The sequence below is a fragment of the Mastigoproctus giganteus genome, chromosome 9 (genome assembly GCF_048544385.1).
Source record: "Mastigoproctus giganteus isolate SK-2022 chromosome 9, ASM4854438v1, whole genome shotgun sequence".
In the NCBI taxonomy this organism is placed as follows: Eukaryota; Metazoa; Arthropoda; class Arachnida; order Uropygi; family Thelyphonidae; genus Mastigoproctus; species Mastigoproctus giganteus.
Window position 1 is genome coordinate 86,228,190 of NC_143583.1, and position 23,143 is coordinate 86,251,332.

Genomic DNA, 23,143 nt, shown 5'->3' on the forward strand with positions numbered 1-23,143 from the left:
GAAAGATTTCCAGATAGTTTAAGAGTTGGCAGTTAATTGATTTCTCCATTACTTTGGAAAGAGTAGAAGTAACCGCAATGGAATAACTGGATGGAAGGGATTTGTCACCCTTTTTAGGATATGATAGGCTGGATATGAGAAAATTGCCAAGCAGAAGGACAAACACCTTTGGAATAAGAAAGTGAAAAGAGACGACACAAAACAGGAGTAAGTTAAAGGGCACAGATTTTGAGAACAAATAGAGAAATACCATCAGGACCTGGAGCTTTCTTAGCATCAGATTCATCAAAATCCTTTTGACGGAAGACCACAGGAGGCATTGAATGGAGTGTACTAGGAATGGTTTGAGGTGATTTACCAAGATCATCAATACATGAGTTGGAAGAAAAATAGGATGCTAGCAGGCAGGCAGTGCCGGCCTGAGGTATATTGGTCCCCTGGGCGGGGAGGAATTCTTGCACCCCCTTCCAGATAATAAAAACACCTTAAATTTTTTCTGAGTTAATATTTTTATTTTTGCTAGAAAAAAGTTAAAAAGACAAATATAAACATAAAAAATGACAACCAGAATATTTATAATGTTTTAATTGTCATATTAAAATATTAACAATAAAAATTTTACAAAAGAGTCAATTTTTTATAAGGACATTTATTGAAATACTAGCAGCAGGTTGTAGTTATGCTTGCCTTTAATTTATATAATAATAGTTTCTGAAATTAAATTTCAGCATGTGTGCCCTGTCAAACCTTCGACAACCCCAATGTCATGTGCCCCAAAGCATCAGCGTCTCAGGCGATCACTCAGGCCAGCCCTGCTAGCAGGCCAGCTTTACCTTTGGATGATGTGGCAACAGAACCATCTGGTTTGACAGAGGTAGGAACAGAGATGGGCAAAAATTGTGGCCAATAGCTTTGGCAAGAGACCAGAATGCTCGGCTACCATTTAGACAAGAAGCAAGTTTTCTTCTTAGCTTGTTCAAAGTTTAGTTTGAACTGATTAATAACTGCTTACAAAGTACAAAAAATACTTAATAGTAATTTTTATTATTGCGCAATGTCTCTTATAAAAACGTGGTACCGGAAATATTTTATTTTATTTTTTTTTTTTTTTATGAGAACCCCAAACACGAGAGGTATTAGAACCTATAGTACTTAGTACTGTGCTTGGGTTGGAGGTTGAGAAGACGAAAGAAGATATTTGTTGACATTGGACTTGAACTTCTGTAGATCGTAATTTTCAGGAAATACGTATGAAGGAAGGTTGTTCCAGAAAACGGCAGTTGAATGAATAAATGAGGAAGATGAAAAGTTGGTTCTGTGGGTTTGAAGTTGGACAGTAAATGGATGTTGGCTGGTGGCGGCACGTGTTCGGACTGTTTTGAAAGAGAGAGCGGGAATTATAGAAGCCAATTCAGAAGAACAGTGCCCATGGAAATATCTGTAGAAGAGGCATGCAGCAGAAACAGTACGTCTATGAGAAAGCGAGTGGAGAGACTCTGTTAGAGATGAATCATTAATTAACCTAACTGCCCTCTTCTGAATGGAATCAAGAAGCCTGAGAGAGGTTTTGGGGGCACCACCCCAAATGTGGGAACAATATTCCATGGCAGGGCGGATTTGTGATTTATACAGAGTGAGCAGCTGTTTGGAAGAAAAGTAACGCCGAGAGCGAAAGAGAAAACCAAGTTTTTTAGATGCAGAGGAAGCAATATTTGTAATGTGCTTGTGCCAAGAGAGATTAGAAGTCAGGGTAATCCCCAAAAGAGATATATCCTTTTGCCTAGAAATTGGAGTGTCACTAAAGATAAGCATAGGAGCAGAAGAATCCTTTTTGCGAGATATAAGACAAGACTGAGTTTTAGAAGGGTTGAAATCAACTAAGTTGTCTTTGCCCCACTGGAGAATTACCTGAAGATCGGCATTTAAGGAATTGGTAGCAGATTTTCGAGAAGTTGAAGCTGATTGAGCAGGGCAAGGTTTCTCAAAATGGAAAGTTGAATGCAATGTGCTATCATCGGCAAAACTATGGATAGGATTTCCAGTCAATGGAAGAAGGTCATTGATATACAAGAGGAAAAGAGTGGGGGAAAGAACTGAACCTTGGGGGACACCGGCATTAGTGGAGAAGTTAGAAGACAGAGAGCCATCTACCATCACCCTCAGTGAGCGATCTGAGAGAAAACTGGATAACCAATTACTAAAAACAGTTGATAAACCATAAGATGGAAGCTTGTTTAGAAGACCTTTATGCCAAACACGATCGAAAGCCTTTGAGATGTCAAGAGCAACTACTTGTGTTTCACCGAACCTTTCCATTGAAGTAGTCCATAAATGGGTAACATAAGCCAGAATATCACCAGTGGATCGACACTGACGGAATCCATACTGGCGATCGTTGATCAGACGGAAGGTTTCTAGGTAGTTTAAGAGTTGGCGGTTAATTGATTTCTCCATTACTTTAGAAAGAGTAGAAGTAATTGCAATGGGACGATAATTGGATGGGAGGGATTTGTCACCCTTTTTAGGAACTGGCTGGATATGAGCAAATTTCCAAGCAGAAGGAAAAACACCTTTGGAATAAGAAAGTGAAAAAAGGCGGCAAAGAATAGGAGTAAGTTCAGGAGCACAGGTTTTGAGAACAAGTGGAGAAATACCATCAGGACCTGGAGCTTTCTTAGCATCAAGATTCATCAAAATCCTTCTGATATCCTTTTGACGGAAGACCACAGGAGGCATTGAATGGACCGTGTTGGGAATGGTGGGAGGTGTTTTACCAAGATCATTAATACATGAGCTGGAAGAAAAATGGGATGCTAACAGGTCAGTTTTATCCTTGGCTGAAGTGACAGCAGAACCATCTGGTTTGGACAGAGGTGGAAGCAGAGATGGGCAAAAGTTGCGGCCAATAGCTTTGGCAAGAGACCAGAATGCTCGGCTACCATTAGGGCAAGAAGCAAGTTTTCTACTCTTAGCCTGTTCAAACTCTAGTTTGGACTGATTAATAACTGCTTTACAATTGTTGCGAGCTTTGGTGTAGGCAGAAAATGAAACTGAAGAATTAGAAACAAGCCAATTACGATATGCAACATTCTTCTCTTGAACAGCCTTAGCACATTTATTGGAAAACCAAGGTTTAGATAAAGGACGAGATTTTAAAGTGGAGTGTGGGATAAAGGATTCAATTCCTGCAAGAATAATTTCACTGACACGATCTGAGCAAACGTTGACATCAGGAGTTTTGAAACAGTAATCCGACCAAGGAAAAGAAGAAAAGAAGTCTCGCAGGTCATCCCATTTTGCATTCTTGTAATGCCAAACAACACGAGGTTGGGAATAGCCATGAGATAAAGGTTCCATTGGAGAAGAGACAATCACCAAGTTGTGATCTGAAGTGCCTAAAGGACCTCTCACTTCGACCGTGTACTTAGAAGGGTTGTTTGTGAGAAAAAGATCAAGCGTATTGGCTGTATGATTCGGATTGTCCGGTATTCTTGTAGGTAAATGAACAATCTGTGCTAGGTCATTAGTAATTGCAAAAGCCTCAGCATCTCGACCTGCTGGGTCTCTGTGACTAGAAAACGGAAGCCAGCTGGAGTTGTGAACATTAAAATCACCAAGGAAAATTACCTCACTGTTAGGAAAGTTGGACTGGAGAAAGTCAAGTTGCAACGAGAGGAAGTCAAAGAGCTCCAAGTGATTAGTGGAGTTGGGAGAACGGTAGAGACAACAGATGAATTTTACACAATGAGGTAGAGAGATTTTAAGCCAGAGAAGATCAAAGAGAGGAGATTCCAAATTGCCAAGTCTCTGACAGGGAATATCAGAACGGACATATGCACAAGTACCACCTTTGAGGCGAAAGGAATCATACAGCGAATAATTTGGGCATCTGAGATGAGCAGTAGTTGAATCAACCGATAACTGAGATTCTGTCAGAAAAAGTACATGGGGTTTGGCAGACTGCAAGTGGAAATGGACATCATTGAGATTAGAATTGAGACCACGTATATTTGTGAAATGAATTAGGAAATCCTTGGGAGGTTTAGATCTTTTCGCAGATAAGCTTGTTCTATTTGTTTGACAATTCATGGTGTATTCAATAGTAAGAAAAAGTGGGTGGGACATGCTGTATGAAGTAATGAAATTTTTGGATATGGCGTACATGTGGTAAGAATATACCCAGATCCTTGACATAACGTGGCCTCGACAATGCTCCCCGCATACACACTACTCGGACTCCCTCCAGTCACTATCTGGCAGAGTAGAGGTAGCAAGATTATACACTAGCTGATCCGGAAGCCTCCTAGAGAGTTACCAATAGGTTCGGTCCGGTGTACTAACTAGCGGCCGGCCTGCGAAAACCGTTTTAGAGCTGTACCCTCGAAATGTAAGGAATATTGGATCTCGCCACGACGTTCTTCATAACCTCAAAAGTCATCAATCATACTGCATGATGGAAGAGATAGGGAAGGGTTGACCGGAACTTAGCTCTAGAGACTAAACATGGGTTCCACCACTTCAAGCCTCCAATAAGCAAAGTGGTGGTATTTCACCGGTTGATGAGAGTCATCTACCACCTAGTATAATTTATAATAAAAATTCAAAAATATTATACGATATTTAGAGAATATCGTATATAGTGGTTCACATTAAAAATATTATGTTGAAAGGGGTTCGGCGATAAAAAATATTACTTTGAAAGGGGTTCGTGAGTCAAAAAAAGTTGGGAACCGCTGGTCTAGAGGATACTCCCTCAAATCTAAACTGCCCTTGCACTTCTCAGGAAACACTGTTTCCCACCACCAACAAGGTTCTCCCAAACCAAATGCCTCAAGGTACTCAAAATTTCATGCAAACTACTACAAGTTTGCAAATAATGAGAAATATTGAATATCTATGAAATGAGACACTTAAAATGAAATGTGAACTCTCACAGAGATGACGAAAAACAGAAGGAAGACATCTTTCACTGTTAAATAATTTTAATACTAAATATTTTAATGTTAAAATTATTGTAATGTTATCTTATAATTTATAATTTTCCATTAAATTATATTTTACTGCTGCATCCCCGTAATTCTTTCCCATGTTAGCTGATGCATAGTCCTTAGGCATTGTCACTGTGACAGGTAATTTTTTTTTGATAAATGGTAATATCAAATAACAAAGATTATACACACAGTAGAACTTCAATTATCTGTCAGGGTACGGGACCATGATGGATAATCGAATAGACGGATAATAGAATATGTACATTAAAAACATTATATATACAATAGACTGGGTCATCTAACTTGTTTATTTTATTACATAATAGCATAACCTAATGAAATTTAATTAAGCTTTAATTATTTATTTTTTTACCAGGTCATCAAAAAATCATAGTACAGATATCTACATACATACCTATTTTTAATATTTTGACTTACATTGGTCTAGTAATGTCATAAAAAAATTTAAAAGAAAACAATATTACATAATTAAATTTCTTTTCTAAAAAAGTCAGCAAATTTTTTTGTTTCATTACGCCTCCCCCGAGCCTTTTGAGAGGCAATGTTACGAATTTTACGCAAAAATTACACTTATATAACCTCTGCAATGCACTTTGACAAGATTATTTCAGCTTCACAGTGGCTAATTATGTTTGTTGTTCGATTAGCAGTAGCTTTTTCTTCTTCTTCAGTTTCAGAATCATTCAAAATTGTCATCACTCTTTGCATAATTTCAGCACCATCTAAAATTTCACATCCAACATCCATTTTGTCCATATCCAGACAATCATTTACTTCCTCCATCGAAATATTTTTAAAACCAGGAACACTCGAACATAACTGCAAAATTTCTGTTTCTTTTGGAATGGTTTCTGTATCAGTTGAATATATTTCTGGTCACAACTTATTCAGGCTTCTTTGTATTGTTTGAACTGGAACATCATTCCAGGCATCAGCAACATTGAAAATTGCATCTTTTATAGTGTAGCTTTTTCAAAACTCTATCACATCTAATTTATTTTCTGCTGAAACAAGTATTTGAATGAACATTTTCCGATAATGACGTTTCATACTCTCAATCATGCCTTGGTCTATCGGTTGAATGTGAGATGTCATGTTTTCTTTCATAAAGTGGCATGACATTTTGCCATCATTGCTTTTTAAATCACATACACATATGGGATGAGTAGATGCATTGTCTATCAGTAGCATTGCATATTGCGGTAAACCTTTTGATGCCAAATGTGATCTTATACAGGGTACAAATATTGTATGAAACCAATCATGAAATATATCTTGGCTCATCCATGTGTTGCTTTGTGAGAAATATTTAACTGGCAAAGCATTTAAATTAATATTTTTAAATAATCTAGGCTTTCTGGTTTTCCTATAACAACCAAAGGCAATTTATGACTACTGCTGGCATTAGCACATACCATTACAGTGATGCAATCTTTTTGCATCTTATATCCCAGTGCCATATGTGAGGTAGTGCCGTCCAATTAAGGCCAGTCTCATCGCAGTTGTATATTTCGTCTTTAACGAAACTTCGATTAGCTATTTCCTTCTGTAGTTTTTCACAATAAACAGAAATTGCTGTGCTATCTGCACTTAGCTTCTCACCCTGGATCGACAACTGTCAAATACCATGGTGAAACTTAAATTTGTCTAACTGTCCGATGCTAGCCTTGGAAGGATCTCCGCCTAGTTTTTTATTGATTTCAATGGCTTTTTCAATTATTATAGGTCCAAACAATGGAATTCCTTGGCTACAATTTTGAACAAACCATTGAAACATTGCAGTATTCAAGTGTTCATTTTTAGCAAGTTTCATTATTTTATGACTTTTAACATTACTGTCAGTGGTTTCATTTTCGACAATTGGTTTTCAATTTTGTCTGCATCACGCTTTATATCATTTATTGTTGTTTTTCCTATTCCATAAACAAATGCTATACGTACAGCACTTTCACCTTTTCTTAGACGACTGATTATTTCAATTTTTTGTGATAATCCCAACACTACTCGCTTATGTTTCTCTGTCATTTCAATCAGTTTACTAAATAAAAATTACTAAAATATGAAACAAGAGGTTAAAGTACAACCATATACAGTGAGTTGCAAACAAAGACTGAGTGACACATGCCACCATATATCACAATGCATTATGGTGTAGTGGAGTTAAGCGACGATTAACAGAGACTGATGATAAATAGGGTGATGACAATTGAAGTTCTACTGTATAGCATTATTTATTTATATTTATATTGTTAATAACACTGTCTGTGATCACATTATATGTTGCTAAATGTTGGGTATGATAAGCAACCTATGCGACCAACTAGGTTAGAAATTTGGGGTTACAATAAAGATGGCTTATTAGTAATTTTGTTTAATCAGTTCGCTTTTTACAGCAAGTTTAGATATGGTTTCTGGGTGTTATCCAGGAAAATTTATAGCTCTCTTCCCCAACTCTCGTATTAATAGAACAGAACTATTAATCCATTAATGCTTCTAAGTGTTGGGTGTGATAACATTGGTCAATTAAATGGAACTTTAATTATCACTTTATGCACAGTTAAAATAATACAGTACCCTATTGTAAAAAAAAAGATACAATTCAAAAAAAATTTGTGGATGATTTCCTTAGGTAACCTTTGTCCAGAATGTTAAGGCACAACAACCAGCAGTAGTCTGCTATCATAGTGATTTTCCAGTGCAGTCTTGATGGAATTGTTCTCCCCCTCCCCCGCTCATCACTTACCATGCCAAAGTTTCCATGAAAGTACTTTAAATGCAACAAATTAAGTCTCAGTGACACACAAAATCCCATTTCTTTATATAAATCGAGCAGTCTCTGAACTGCATCTTGTAGGCAGGAGACTTGTGGTTATCCAAAACGTTCTTTAGAGAGGACTAGGTCTCTAATGAGGTCATTCAACTCATTTTGGGGAAAACAGCTCTTGTTCGTTTTTCTCTTCATCATGTGTATCATGAAGTTAGCATTAGCATTAGTTGAGGCATATGATGCAAGAAAGCAAGCTTATACAGCATCAGCCACAAAAAAAAAAAAAAAAACACTTCCCATTTCACCCATCCATTAACTCCAAACATTTGTCTAGTTCAGCCTTAAATTTATTTAAGCTATCAACTTCCACAACAACAGATGGAAGTCTGTTCCAGCAATCAACTAACCACTGGCTAAAGACAAACTTCCGCACATCTATTCTACAACTGTCTTTCTTCAATTTCTCAGTTCTCTCTGTCAACTGCACCTTCATTGCATTCCATTTCACATTCTAAAGAACTTAGTCCATGCTATGAAGGTACCAAAATTGCAAATAGATGCTGCAAACCTGGATTGAGACCAATCCAGGTTTGCAGCATCCAGATTTGGATAAACAATCTTGTGTTTATTTTTTGCTGAGAATCCAGTTACATTCAAATTACAAAAGCAACAATCACCATTGTGATTTTATTTGTTCCTCCCATATCACAGCATACACTTATTCCTTTGTTCAATCAGTCATGTAATCCATATGAACAATTGGGACAACAACACGTGCAGCCCACACACACCATTCCAGTCACCTAGAGGACAATCAAAGTATAACTGATAAACTTTCCAAATATCTGTCATGATTACATGGAAAGAGCCCAACAAAAAGCAAAATTCGCTGGGATAATTTTCACACTTTAAAGGCATTATGATGAATGTGTTTCAGTAATTCAAAGCATCTTTACCTGAAACAATTTATAACCAATAATTAAATTATGAAATAACCAGGAAATCATGAAATAATGAGGATCAAACAATTAAATAAATATGAATGTATAAACAATAATAAAAATAATAATTATTATTTTCAGGCTCACAATGTTCATGTAATCAGTCTCATTGCAAAAACTAGACATGCTAGAGGAAAAATGGTTTTTGGTTCATCCAGAAAATTTTATAACTCTTCTGCACCCCTTTTCCACCTGCATGTACTAAAATCTGGAAGTGCAACCTCTTCAAGTTATGGCCCCACAGTTTGGAAATGAAGAGTGAAAATCATTTAAATCAAGCAGAGCTTTATAAAAATTGCTTACATTTCTAATACTGATTTCAGTTGTTCTAATTTGGCTTTATTCTCTTCTATTTCAGGATCAGGTTTCTGTTCAATTTCACTGAGAAGAAATCGTGCAATATCAAGAACTTCCTGAAAAAAAAAAAAAAAAATTTTTTTTAAATTTCATTTTATTCAAAAAAATAAAATCTTCAACTAAATACACTACAAATATACTGATTGCGAAAGCTTACCATAAATACTTATTAGTTCAGCTACATATAATGTTACATAATTGCGGTCCTTGAGGTTATCACAGACTTTCTCTCAGATATGCCAGACAAGCTTACTTGCTACCCGGGAGTCTAAAACGTTCATGAAACTGATATTCGGGGTGACACTCAAGTCAAGTGGAACCAATTTCGGCGAAGTCCGGACGGTCTGTGACAACCAAATCCTCTGCTTGCACCTTCACAATGGTGGAACTGTTAGTAATCCTGGGTATAACTTCCATGCACAAGCACACGGTGGTTGACCACCCAGGTGTGAACCAACGTAAGCAGGGGTCGAAGTGTGACGTACACACCACATGGAGGAATGCCACCACTCTGTGTTACCAGGCAGTACTAGTTGGTAGATGACTCTCATCAACCGGTGAAATACCACCACTTTGCTTATTGGAGGCTTGAAGTGGTGGAACCCATGTTTAGAATCTAGAGCTAAGTTCCGGTCAACCTTCCCTATCTCTTCCATCATGCAATATGATTGATGACTTTTGAGGTTGTGATGAACATCGTGGCGAGATCTAATCTTCCTTACATTTTGAGGATACAGCTCTAAAACGGTGTTCGCAGGCCGGCCGCTAGTTAGTACACTGGACCGAACCTATTGGTAACTCTCTAGGAGGCTTCTGGATCAGCTAGTGTATAATCTTGCTACTCTACTCTGCTCTGCCAGATAGTGATTGGAGGGAGTCCGAGTAGAGTGTGCATGGGGCATTGTCGAGGCGCGTTATGTCAAGAATCTGAGTATATTCTTACCATGTGTACGCCATATCCAAAATTTCATTACTTCATACAGCATGTCCCACCCACATTTTCTTACCATTGAATACACCATGAATTGTCAAACTAATAGAGCAAGCTTATTTGCGAAAAGATCTAAACCCGGCAGAATTACTTAACAAGTACAGGTCACTGTTGAACAAAAGCCGAGAATTAGGGTTGAATTTGAAATGTCTGCAATTCTGCCCAGACACGATAGGAGGAGTATATGATGAGAGCCTTGTCGATCAATTCGGCCCTGGAAAGATTGTGCAAGGCTCAAGGGGTAGAATTTTTTTCAGCCTGGACTGTACTTGTTAACAGGAGAGGTTGCTTCTACAGGGATGGGATACACTTAAATAGAAAGGGTGCAAGAATATTTGCTGATGTTATCGAGGCAGTGTTAGGTGGGTCGGAAAACTGCTAGCTTGGGGTGAAAGAGATTCTTGCACTGCTTTTACTAGAATGAGCAGAAGCTTGAAAAATAAGAAGCTTGATATTTCAGAGACTGCTGGGAGCCATTGCGGTACAAGTAAACACATGGGTTGTGTTAGGGTAGCTAAGAATAGAAACAGGTGCAGGTATACTTGCGTGTACACCAATGCTAGGAGTTTATTAAACAAATTTGATGAATTTGAGGTATTGCTCAAAACATCAAAGGCAAATATTGTTGGGATATCAGAGACGTGGTGTCACACAGATATAACTAATGCAGAACTGGAATTTGGGAGTACAACGTCTACAGAAAGGATAGACAAGATAGGAAGGGAGGAGGGGTTATGCTATTAGTTAAGAAACACATAAAATCCAAGGAAGTGAAGCCAGTCGACATCGCTGGACAGTGCAGTGGTGTTGAGTCAGTTTGGTCTGACATAAGCATTGGGAAATCAAAATTGAGAGTAGGAGTGTGCTATAGGCCTAATGACTCTGATGAGTATAATAAGAAACTGTACAGGGAAATAGAGTGGGCCAGTAAATCAGAGAGTCTTATAATGGGAGATTTTAATTTCCCAGATATTGACTGGAATTTGGGGGCTGGTCACTCACACACTAGCACGGCTTTTGTGGATTTATTGGATGATTGTTTTCTACATCAGCATGTTCGGGAGGCAACTAGAGGGAGTAATACTCTTGATTTGATTATCAGCAGTGATTCTTCATGCATTAAGAATCTGCAGATAAATGAACCACTAGGTGGCAGTGATCACAGTGTGCTGAAGTGGGATTTACTCAAAGAGGTAACTACCATTAGGGGTAAAGGGAAGGGTTATTGCTTCCGTAAAGGCGACTACGATGGACGGAGACAGTATTTAAATTCGATACAGTGGGACCAACTGATGATGTTACCAACAGCAAATTCAAAATGGGAAGCATTCAAAGAACTTATCTTGGAAGCTACTAGGCTTTACATACCAACTAAGAAATATTGTTCAAGGTTTAGGCCAAAATGGATGTCAGATGAACTAATGAGGCATATGGCAGAGAAGAAAATGCATGGGATACTTAAAAATTAACACGACACAGAAGCCTATGATAGATACAAGTTGATATGCAACCAAGTTACAAAGGAGGTTAGCCAGGCGAAGGCAGATTACGAGAAATTCTTGGCAAGGGATGCAAAGAAAAACAGCAAAGAGATCTTTACTTATGTAAACTCTAGAAGGAAGGGGATGAATCAGATTGGTCCACTTGATATTGATGGGTCAACTGTTGATGATCCTGCTGAGGTAGCTAACAAATTAAATGAATATTTTGCATCGACATTCACACATGAGGAGTTATTCAGCGAGGGGAATGCCAGAGGTGTATTCAACTCTAGCAGTAAGCTACAGAATCTTGAAATAACTGGGAGTAAAGTGGAGGAGAAATTGTTGAAGAAAAACACAAGAAAGGCACCCGGGGTGGATGGGATCTATCCATTTATATTAAAGGAGGCAGCAAAGGAAGTAAGCAAACCCTTAGCCATAATTATGAGAGCTTCTTTGGACTCAGGGGAGGTACCCATGGACTGGAGATGTGCAAATGTGACCCCAATTCACAAAGGAGGATGAAAGGCTGACACAAGTAATTATAGACCTGTGAGCTTAACTTCTGTTCCAGAAAAATTAATGGAGGCACTGGTTAAAGAAGCACTGCAGGATCATTTAGACAAGACTTCAGTTATAGCTCGGACACAGCATGATTTTGTTAAGGGGAAGTCTTGCCCGACCAATTTGATTGGATACTATGATGCAGTCACAAAAGAACTGGATGCAGGGAATAGCTTTGATATTATATACTTGGATCTTAGAAAGACTTTTGATACTGTTGCACATGGAAGACTGCTACACAAATTGGAGCAGCGTGACATTGGAGGCAAATTGCTGCTATGGATAAAGGGGTGGTTGAGGGGGAGAAGACAGAGAGTGGTAATCAATGGACACTGCTCATCGTGGACTAATGTTATTAGTGGAGTCCCTCAGAGCTCAGTGTTGGGTCCATTATTGTTTTCTGTATTTATAAATGATATTGATGATGGTATATCAAGCTTAATGTCCAAGTTTGCAGACGATACAAAGGTTGGCAGGGTTGTCAAGGACACTACTGACACTATGCTGCTGCAACAGGATCTGGAAAGGTTGAGCAGATGGGCTGAGAGGTGGCAAATGAAGTTTAACATTGACAAATGTAAAGTACTACACATGGGAAACAGCAACCCCAGAGCAACGTATCAACTCTGTGGTACTACACTGACAGTGGTAGAGAATGAAAGGGACTTGGGGGTGGTTGTGCAGGCAGATATGAAGTTCTCTGAGCAGTGCAGACGGGCTGCAAGAGTAGCTCATGGAGTATTATCAATGAGATACAGGAATTTTTCCAGCAGGGATAAGGAGATGATTATTCCCTTGTATAAGGCAATGGTCAGGCCACACCTAGAGTACTGTATACAGGTCTGGAGGCCTCATTTCAAGAAGGATGTAGAGCTGCTGGAACGAGTACAGAGAAGGGCAACAAGATTAGTGAATGGAACAAAGGGGTGCTCTTACGAAGAAAGGCTTAAGTTTTGCAAATTTCAGTGTCTGGAGACTAGGCACCAGCGAGGTGATGTGATAGAGGTGTATAAAGCCTTGAATGGTTTGAGCATGCTCAATGCTGATGGGATTCTTCCTCTAGCTCAGAATAATCACCTGAGAGGGCATAAATTCAAATTGTGGAAAGACAGATGTAGGATAGACCTGCGGAAATTTGCCTTTAGCCAACGGGTGGTTGGTTGGTGGAACAGACTTCCATCCCTAGTCGTGGAGGTTGATAGCCTAAATAAGTTTAAGGCTCAGCTGGACAGGTATTTTGAACGAACAGAGGGGTGAAGTGGAAGTTGGTTTTTTTTTTTTTTTTTGGCTGATTCTGCATAAGCTTGCTTTCTTGCATCAAATGCCTCTACTAATGCTAATGCTAAACATCCCAGACATTTCCTAATTCATTTCACAAATATACGTGGTCTCAATTCTAATCTCAATGATGTCCATTTTCACTTGCAGTATTCCAAACCCCATGTACTTTTTCTCACAGAATCTCAGTTATCGGTTGATTCAACTACTGCTCATCTCAGTTGCCCAAATTATTCGCTGTATGATTCTTTTCGCCTCAAAGGTGGTACTTGTGCATATGTCTGTTCCAATATTCCCTGTCAGATACTTGGTAATTTGGAATCTCCTCTTTTCGATCTTCTCTGGCTTAAAATCTCTCTACCTCATCGTGTCAAATTCATCTGTTGTCTCTACCGTTCGGAGAACGGTAGAGACAACAGATGAATAGGTGGGGGGGGATATATATACATATAACTTAACAAAAAAAAAAATTACTATAAAATTTATGGGGGAGAAAAGTATAAAAATAGAATGCAAATAGAGTGAGAATGTGGATTATGAATGAAGTAAATGTGTATCTCTCTCTCCCAACCTCCACCTGACAGCTCAGCTGCCAGCGCCATCTGGCAATCTGAATCATGCTCCCACAATTGCTTGTCTGGTGGGGGACCACACGAAATAACCATCTAGGGGAGGGAGTAGGAGACGGGTTTCTGTCTCCCTCTTATTCTCCTGGTGGGGCCACCTTTCCTATTGTCCCCATACTTCTATCTGTTCACCCCCCACCAGCCTTCAGTCTTCTTCCCTAGTCTAAGTTACCAAACCATCGTGTTTGCTATTATTCTAAATTAAACTTAACTTAGCATCTATATTTAACTCTACCCTAACTTTAAACTACAATTCGGCCTTAACCTAATTTACAGAACTTATTTATTTTTTTTATATAAGCCCTAACCACTGAAATCTTAGGAAACTAGGTGCAGGGCCTGCCAGAGTATTATTAAAAATCTACTGGGTGCCTGATGTGCCTTCCCATGGCAAAGTGTGGACAACATTGGATCCCACTAGGGGCCCAATAGCTAAATGGTCAGAGATCCAGGGTTCACAACATTCCACTCCCCATGCACCTTTAAATCGGGCCTTCACAGAGTTCTGTGTCAGATGTACAAAGAATACAACACGGAGATGGGAGAAACCCCTTGGTGCCGTCAGACAACTAACACACTTGACACTTTACCAGATATATAGAATTTTTTTGTGAACAGCCTAGTTCTGTATACTCAGTGGTCTGATAACTGCCATGAAGTGGCCCAAAGCATGCTCTACTGAAGAAAAATTAGCAAATAAAATTACACTGAAGGCTATGCATATCTCTCTGTACTACATTCATCTGCTACAGTGAAACAATTTTACCAGGAGAATAGAAGCATTATCTACAAGTCTTCGGAATAATGGAAAACTAACTCCAATTCAATAGTTCTTTCAGTAATTTCACTAATGCATGTCATTTCTGTACCACTTTGCAGAAAACGATACAGATATATCATGCATTAAGTAACAAAAAAAACATTTTTTTTTTAAACTGAAAATAGGTGCAAAGTAATCAATTAGCACTTTGTTACTATACATATGATAATACATACATTCTATAATGATACCACCTGTCCGATATACAGTACATGCATATATCTGCAGTTGTGCACAGCTTTACATCTTTAGTACATAATGATGTTATCCTTGTAAATGGATAATACTTGTGTCCGTAGATTTACCATTCGTAACTTTCCGCCATTGTTATACGATACAACATTATATCCCGAACTAGATAGCGTTAGCTTACTATAGCATAGTATATAATATTATCAATTAATCACAAATATTTATTAATCTTGTTAAACTTCATTATCAATTAAATTGTACATAACATAATTAATTAATACATAACTTGATACAGAAGTTATATATCGGATTCGGAGATAATACTTGATACTGAAAAAAATATAAAGATATATAGTGTTATAACTGCATTGGGATACAAGTTTAGGGTTATAATTTTGTATTGGAGCAGCAAAAGAAAAAGGCTCAAGCTAATAGGAGTGCTGTGGCTTGGGGGAGAACTGAGGGGGGCAGTTGCCCTCTGAATCACAGCCTTTTAAAATGTACTGCTTGCTTGATGTTTGTGGAGCAATTAGGTACGGGACATGATATTGCCAAGGGGGGTGTCTGTGTGTGCGCGATATAAGGAGTGTGAAGAAATGAGGAAACAACTCTGCATTGTTATGGGCCTATATGAGAGCTTCAAGGACAGGGTGGATTCCCTTGAAGGATCTAAATTGAGGGGCCCATCAAGCTCTCAGCTGCCCACATCAATGTCAGAGCTTGCACTTGATCATCACGCAACACAGCAGCAATCTCCAAGGCAGAATGTGCTGGTCCCACAGGAACTAGTAGTTGTTGATGATTCTATTGGCAGGGAAATGGTATGTAAAAAGGATAGGTGGAACAGGACCAGGGTATGTTGTTGTTATGGAGGTTTAATGGCACATAAGCTGCCACGGCTATAATGTGACTATTAATTTATTATATAAAGAGATGAGAAATTTCGATAAAGTCAGAAAAAATTCTGAAATCAGAACTGATTAAAAAGCCCGGTTTGCCTGAGGAAGATAAATTCTGAAATATTTGCCTTATCACCAATGAGATTTTCAAGAGTTACTGTTTCATGTAGATTGACCAGTAATAGCAAGGTTGAAGTTCTGTCTTATTTATAGTAGGGACAGTCGATAAGAATATGTTACACAGTCAGAGTTATAGAACAATGTGGGCACTGTGGTGGATCATCTCCAGCGAGCAAATGTAGGTGGGTCAGATGGGTGTGACCTATTCTTGCCCTTTAAAGGACTACTACTTCTCTTCTTGATGTACGGCCACTGGAGTGCCAAATTTTCGGATCCTGTTTGAATTGAAAGAGTTTATTATTCGTCTGACTGCCAGAGGGCTGTCCATTCTGATAGGCATGCACCATTAACGATCAACGTATAGTCTGATGCTGGAACATGGATATTGGTTAAATCAAGGGTGGATGGATTTTTCCCAGCTTGATCGGCCAGTTCATTGCCCAAAATAGCAGAATGTGCCGGAATCCAACAGAAAGTGACCTGCTGATGGCGTTCTTCAATCTGCAGTAATAATCTTATAATTTCATTTATAACAGGGTGAACCTTTATCTGAGGAATAACATAATGCCTTGATTGAGCTGAGGGAATCAGTATAAATAACAGCTTTTAAAGAATGGTCAGAACAGAGATTTTCTTAGGCTAGTTTAATTACATATAATTCTGCTGAGAAAATACTGAATTCAGAAGGGATGCTGAAATAATGGTATTCGGAAACACTGCAGCTGATCCAATGTTTGAATTAGATTTAGACCCATCTGTATAAATTGGGGGAAAATCAGTATATCGTTGAGTGTAAACTGCATGAAGTTGTTTGATAATGGATACTGGTAAAACACTCTTTCCCCATTGGTAGAGTTGAGTGTCACAGAGCTGTATAGGAGGAGGATCCCATGGTGGTTGAAAGCGAGTTTCTATCTGTTGTACGGAATAGATGGAAACATTCCGAACTTGCATCAGTTCAAGAAGGCGAAGACCAGCTGGCTTCACTATGCTAGGTTTATTTTTGTAGAGGTTTACTAACGGTGGATTGAATAGGATGTGATGCACAACTTTGTATTGGCACAATATGGCCTTAGCAGCCCTTGTGCCATTAAACAACATATCAACCAACCAACAACAACTTTGTATCTTAACAGCATACTTTAGTAACAGTGCTTTCCTATGTAAATTTAGTGGGGGCTCATGAGCATCAATGTAGAGATTGTGTGCTGGCGATGTTCTGAATGCACCAAGTGCAATTCTCAAAGCACTGTGTTGAACTGGGTCAAGCTAGTGCAAAGCACTCGCTCTGGCAGAATCATAGATGGCAGCTCCATAATCCAGACGTGATCTGATTAAAGCCCTGTATAGACGAAGCAGGAAGGTATGATCTGCACCGCATGTTTGGGCAAATATAGCTTTGAGTATGTTCAACTTTTTTAGACAGCAAGTATATATATTTTTAATATGCTCTAAGAAGTTTAATTTATTGTCTATGATTAAACCTAGAAATCAGATGTTATTAGTGACTGGGATGGATATATTAGAGATCTCAAGTTCAGGATCTAGGTGAAACTTGTGTTGTCTACAGAAATGGATAGCAATTGTTTTCTGCTGTGAGAATCGATAGCTGTTTAGGTTGGCCCATTGCTGTATTTTATTAAGAGATATTTGTAGCTGTCTTTCAATAGATCTCATGTTTTGGGAATGGCAGGAGATAGAAAGGTCATCTGCATAAAGGTAAGTTTCTACTGTATTTGGAAGTTTAGCGATGGAATCTATTCTAAGAGCGAAAAGAGTAGCACTCAGTACTGATCCCTGAGGAACACCTTCTTGAATAAACATTGTGGAAAGTACATGCTGGTATCGAACTTGAAATGACCTAGTATGTAGAAAATTCTTCACAAATATAGGAAGCTTGCCCCGTAGACCAAGAGAGTAAAGATCTCTAAGTATGCCATGCCACCAGGTGGTATCAAAAGCCTTCTCTATATCTATTGAAACCATTACTAGGTTTTCGAGTTTAACAAAGGCATTACGAATAGCAAATTCAGCCTTAACCATAAGGTCCAAGCATGACCTGTTTTGACGAAATCCATATTGAGTATGGCTCATTAACTGTTCTGACTCTATGATCCAGACGAGTCTACTGTGGACAATTTTTTCAAGGATTTTACTAAGACAGCTTGAGAGAGATATCAGTCTGTAGCTCTGCGGGTTGGTTGGATCTTTTCAAGGTTTTAGGAAAGCCAAAACAGTAGAAGGATGCCAAGAAGCTGGATAAATATTTTCTAAAAAAATACAGTTGTAAAAGAGCAGGAGGAGGCACAAAGCTTTTTCATCAAGATGTTGTAGCATAACATAATAGATCTCATCTGGTCTGGTAGCACCATTATGGGCTGTTTCTAATAGCATGGAAGAGTTCAGAATATTGCAGAGGTTTGTTATAGGGCAGACAACGGGCAGTTTTACAGTTAATAGAATGCTGTTCTGATGTGTTTTTAATTCGCTGAAAACATGTAGTATAAGCTGATGCTGCTGAGATTTCAGCAAATGTATTGCCCAAAGCATTTGCTATATCCAAAGGATTAGATAGCTCTTGACCATTCCAGGAGAGGATTGGTGAAGGTGTGGTTGGAAACTTACCAGAAAACTGTCTAATTTTTGTCACGATTACTTCGCTGTCAGTGTTTCTGTTAATGCTGGATGCAAAACGGGTCTAGGATTCCTTCTTGGCCTGTTTTTGTATGAAATGTGATTTTGCCTTTGATTTCTTATAATTTATCAGATTGGTTGTGGTTGGATATTGCCGAAACAAATTCCAGGCTTTATTTTTTTGCTTTTGTGCATTCCTGATTCCACCAATAATTATAATGCTTATGGCCCGGGGGATTTGATAGTGGTATTGTGTTTTTAGCCACATTTAGGAGATGCGACGTGATGTATTCTGTCACATCATCAATAGGCTGGAAATGGATTTTTCTCTCATCGAAAGATATTGATGACTGGAAATTTGCCCAGTTTGCTCGGGCAAATTTCCATTTTCTGCAGGGTTGAGCTAGAGGAGTCAGTGCTATCAAGAAGTTGCATACTACTGGGAAGTGGTCACTGCCCATGGGATTATTTATTACGTACCATTCTATGGAGTAATTCTATGGTTGGAACCAGAACGGGAGAATAAATTGAGAGATCTATTGCTGATGTGTGTCCAGTTGGGAGCTGTACATGCATGGATGCACCAGTATTAAGTACGGTGAGATTTAGTGCCTCAAAAAAATTTAATTAGTCGACCACACTTATCTAATTTAGTAGCGGCCCATAAGGGATGGTGCCCATTAAAGTCCCCTAATATACAGATTGGTGGAAGTATCTGTACGAAGAGGTCTTCAAGATCTTTCAAAGAGTAAAAATGGTTTGGCTGTAGGTAGATTGAGACAAGTGTTATTGCAGTATGGAGAGTTATATGAACAGCAACAGTGTCTATTTCCGTTTGAAGTGGTATATATTTAGATGGGATCTTTGAATTTACTAATGCCACACCTCCATGGGCAGCATTAGATGTATTTCGATCTCTTCGATAAAAGCAATAGTTCTTTATTGAAGGAAAAAATTTGCGAGGTTAAGTAAGTTTCCTGAAGACAAAGAGCCGCTGGAGAAAAACAATTAATTAGATCTTGGATATTGTCTGTATTGCAACGAAAGCCTCTGAAGTTCCATTGTAAAATAAAAGGCATTATTTGTTTTTAGTTGATGGAGCTGATTCTGACTGCTTTTTGAAGGCGACTGGTTTATGGCGTTCCAATTTCTGTTTATCTTTTTTTAGGAAAACTGACCAACCAGTGTCCATTTCTTCTTCTTCAGCATGGATTTCTAAAATAGGATCTTCCCGAATCAATGTGCTATCTGTGTCCATGGTTGTGTTGTGAATATTTTTCATAGCATTTGCAATATGAGATGTGGCAGCAATCAATGGAGAAGGAGGTGCCGCTGGTATTGTCAGAGGAGTATTATTTGCTTGGTCTGTGGTCTTGGATTGTTGCTTGCATACAGTTGGTTGTAGCTCAGAGAGGACATTTCTAGCCCAATCAGAAATCGATTTATTAGTAGGGACTGTGACATCAGTTTGAACGGAGACTGCTTGATATTTTTTTACAGCATTTGCATAGGTAAAATTTTGGTTTATAGTTGGTGCAACTAGTTTTCTTGCTTCTCGGTAACTGACTTTGTTCTCAACCTTGCATTTTACTATTTTTTTTCTCGGTTTTCCACTTTTCACATGTCTTGGAATATGCAGGATGGTCACCTTTGCAATTTGGACATGTCATTTTTGTAGCAGTACAGTTATTTTGTATAAGGTCTGAGGACTCATAGTTAGGGCAGACAGGAATTCCTCTATACACAGTTTGAGAATGCTCATACTTTTGGCATTTATAACATCTTAAAGGGTTGGGAATGTATGGGCGAATGCAACAAAATAAATAACCTGTTTTTACAGAGGAGGGTAAGTTTGGCATATTGAAGGTAAGAATAATATTTCTGGTAGGTGCCAGTTGATTATCTTTTTTAATCATTATTCTTTTCGCTTCAATTACATTTTGTCCCTGCAGTTCTTGGGTTATTTCTTCCTCGATGACATTTAATAAATCCCAACTCGATATGACACCCTTAGATGAATATAGGGTTGCGTGAGGAGATATTTTCACAGGAATTCCAGCAAAGCTTGTTAGTTGTAGAAGCTTTTCAGAATGTCTTTCATTCGTGGTTTCTATTAAAAGGTCTCCTGATTGCAGTCTCTTCACCGTCTTGGGAGATCCTGCAATACCCTCCAGATGTTTTTGGATGATAAAAGGAGACAATTTACTCATAGCCTGACTACTTAAAGAATGGAATATTAAGAAAGATGGGCAGGGGTGCTCAATCCGGTCAGTCTTCTGTCACTTTTGGTTTTCATTTTCAATGTCTACATGGTCTTTATTTGCCATGTTTGCTCCTTTCGCCCTTGGCAAGAAGACTTATCTGCCAAGGTTTCCGGCCCTGCCACGGGGAGGCAGGAGCAGTGCCGCAAGGAGGCCAAGCAGTTTAGGTATTAGTTGATTAGTGAACTAGAAATATATGGATAAATAAAGGTGGGTTTCCTTTCTGTGTTCTAACTTGTGGCTTTTCAAGAATAGAACGGATTGAAAAATAAGATTGCTAAGAGAAAAGTAGAAACTTAGAAATAACTTTAGTCGCTTTTGAAGATCACTCTATGGATCGCAGAAATATCGCTTGACCTTGAATTCGCTTGGTACCCGGGCCCCAGGATATATCTGCCAGAGGCAAAGGTTCATGACGTTGTAGAGCAGATGTCATCTAGAGTAGGAGACCGGTGGAATTACTTAACAAGTAGGTCACTGTTGAAAAAAAAGCCGTGAATTAGGGTTGAATTTGAAAGTGTCAGCAATTCTGCCCAGATACAATAGGAGGGAGTATATGATGAGAGCCTTGTCAATCAATTCGGCCCTGGAAGGACTGTGCAAGGCTCAAGGGGTAGAATTTTTTTCAGCCTGGTCTGTACTTGTTAACAGGAGAGACTGCTTCTACAGGAATGGGATACACTTAAATAGAAAGGGTGCAAGAGTATTTGCTGATGCTATCGAGGCAGTGTTATGCGGGTCGGAAAACTGCTAGCTTGGGAGGATACAAGGACTAATAGATTAACAGTAACCACTGGCAGAGGTGAAAGTGATTCTTGCACTGCTTCTATTGGAATGAGCAGCAGCCTGGAAAACAAGATGCAGGGTATTTCAGAGACTGCTGGGAGTCATTGCGGTACAAGTAAACACATGGGTTGTGTTAGGGTAGCTAAGAATAGGAACAGGTGCATGTATACTTGCGTGTACACCAATGCTAGGAGTTTGGTAAATAAATTTGATGAATTTGAGGTATTGCTCAAAATATCAAAGGCAGATATTGTTGGGATATCAGAGATGTGATGTCACACAGATATAAGGAAAGCAGAACTGGAATTTGGGGAGTACAATGTGTACAGGAAGGATAGACAAGATAGGAAGGGAGGAGGAATTACACTATTAGTTAAGGAACACATAAAATACAAGGAAGTGAAGGCAGTCGACATTGCTGAACAGTGCAGTGTCAAGTCAGTTTGGTGTGACATAAGCATTGTGAGATCAAAATTGAGGAGAGTATTATAGGCCTAATGACTCTGATGAGTATAATAAGAAGCTGTACAGGGAAATAGAGTGGGCCAGTAAATCAAAGAGTCTTATAATGGGGGATTTCGATTTCCAAGATACTGACTGGAATTTGTGGGTTGGTCGCTCACACACTAGCAAGGCTTTTGTGGATTTATTAGATCTACATCAGCATGTTTGGGTTTCCTTTCTGTGAGTTTTCTACATCAGCATGTTTGGGAGGCAACTAGAGGGAGTAATACTCTTGATCTGATTATCAGTAGTGATTCTTCATGCATTAAGAATCTGCAGATAAAGGAACCACTGGGTGGCAGTGATCAGTGTGCTGAAGTGGGATTTACTCAAAGAGGTAACACTACCACCAGGGGTAAAGAGAAGGGTTTTTACTTTCACAAAAGCGACTACAGTGATCTGAGACAGTATTTAAATTCTATACGATGGGACCAACTGATAATGTTACCAACAGCAAATTCAAAATGGGAAGCATTCAAAGAATTAATCTTGGAAGCTACTAGGTTTTACATACCAACTAAGAAATATTGTTCAGGGTTTAGGCTTAAATGGATGTCAGATGAACTAATGAGACATATGGCAGAGAAGAAAAATGATGGGACACATATAAATTAATGGGTGACATGGAAGCTTATAACTCCTCTGTAACCAAGTCACAAAGGAGATTGGGCAGGCAAAGGTAGATTATGAGAAACCTTTGGCAAAGGATGCAAAGAAAAACAGCAAAGAGTTCTTTACCTATGTAAATTCTAGAAGGAAAGGGATGAATCAGATCGGTCCACTGGATATTGATGGTTCAACTGTTGATGATCCTGCTCAGGTGGCTAGCAAACTAAATGAGTATTTTGCA

General features: G+C 38.8%; 1 protein-coding gene across 1 annotated transcript in view; it reads right to left on the reverse strand.

Annotated features, from left to right (window-relative positions):
* Nucleotides 1-23,143, reverse strand: part of l(1)G0196 (inositol hexakisphosphate and diphosphoinositol-pentakisphosphate kinase) — an 832,616-nt gene that overhangs the window by 518,557 nt on the left and 290,916 nt on the right. The window contains exon 13 of the mRNA XM_090381508.1: nucleotides 9,084-9,193. Coding sequence (XP_090237634.1) covers nucleotides 9,084-9,193 — 110 coding nt within the window. The remainder of the gene's footprint in view (nucleotides 1-9,083; nucleotides 9,194-23,143) is intronic.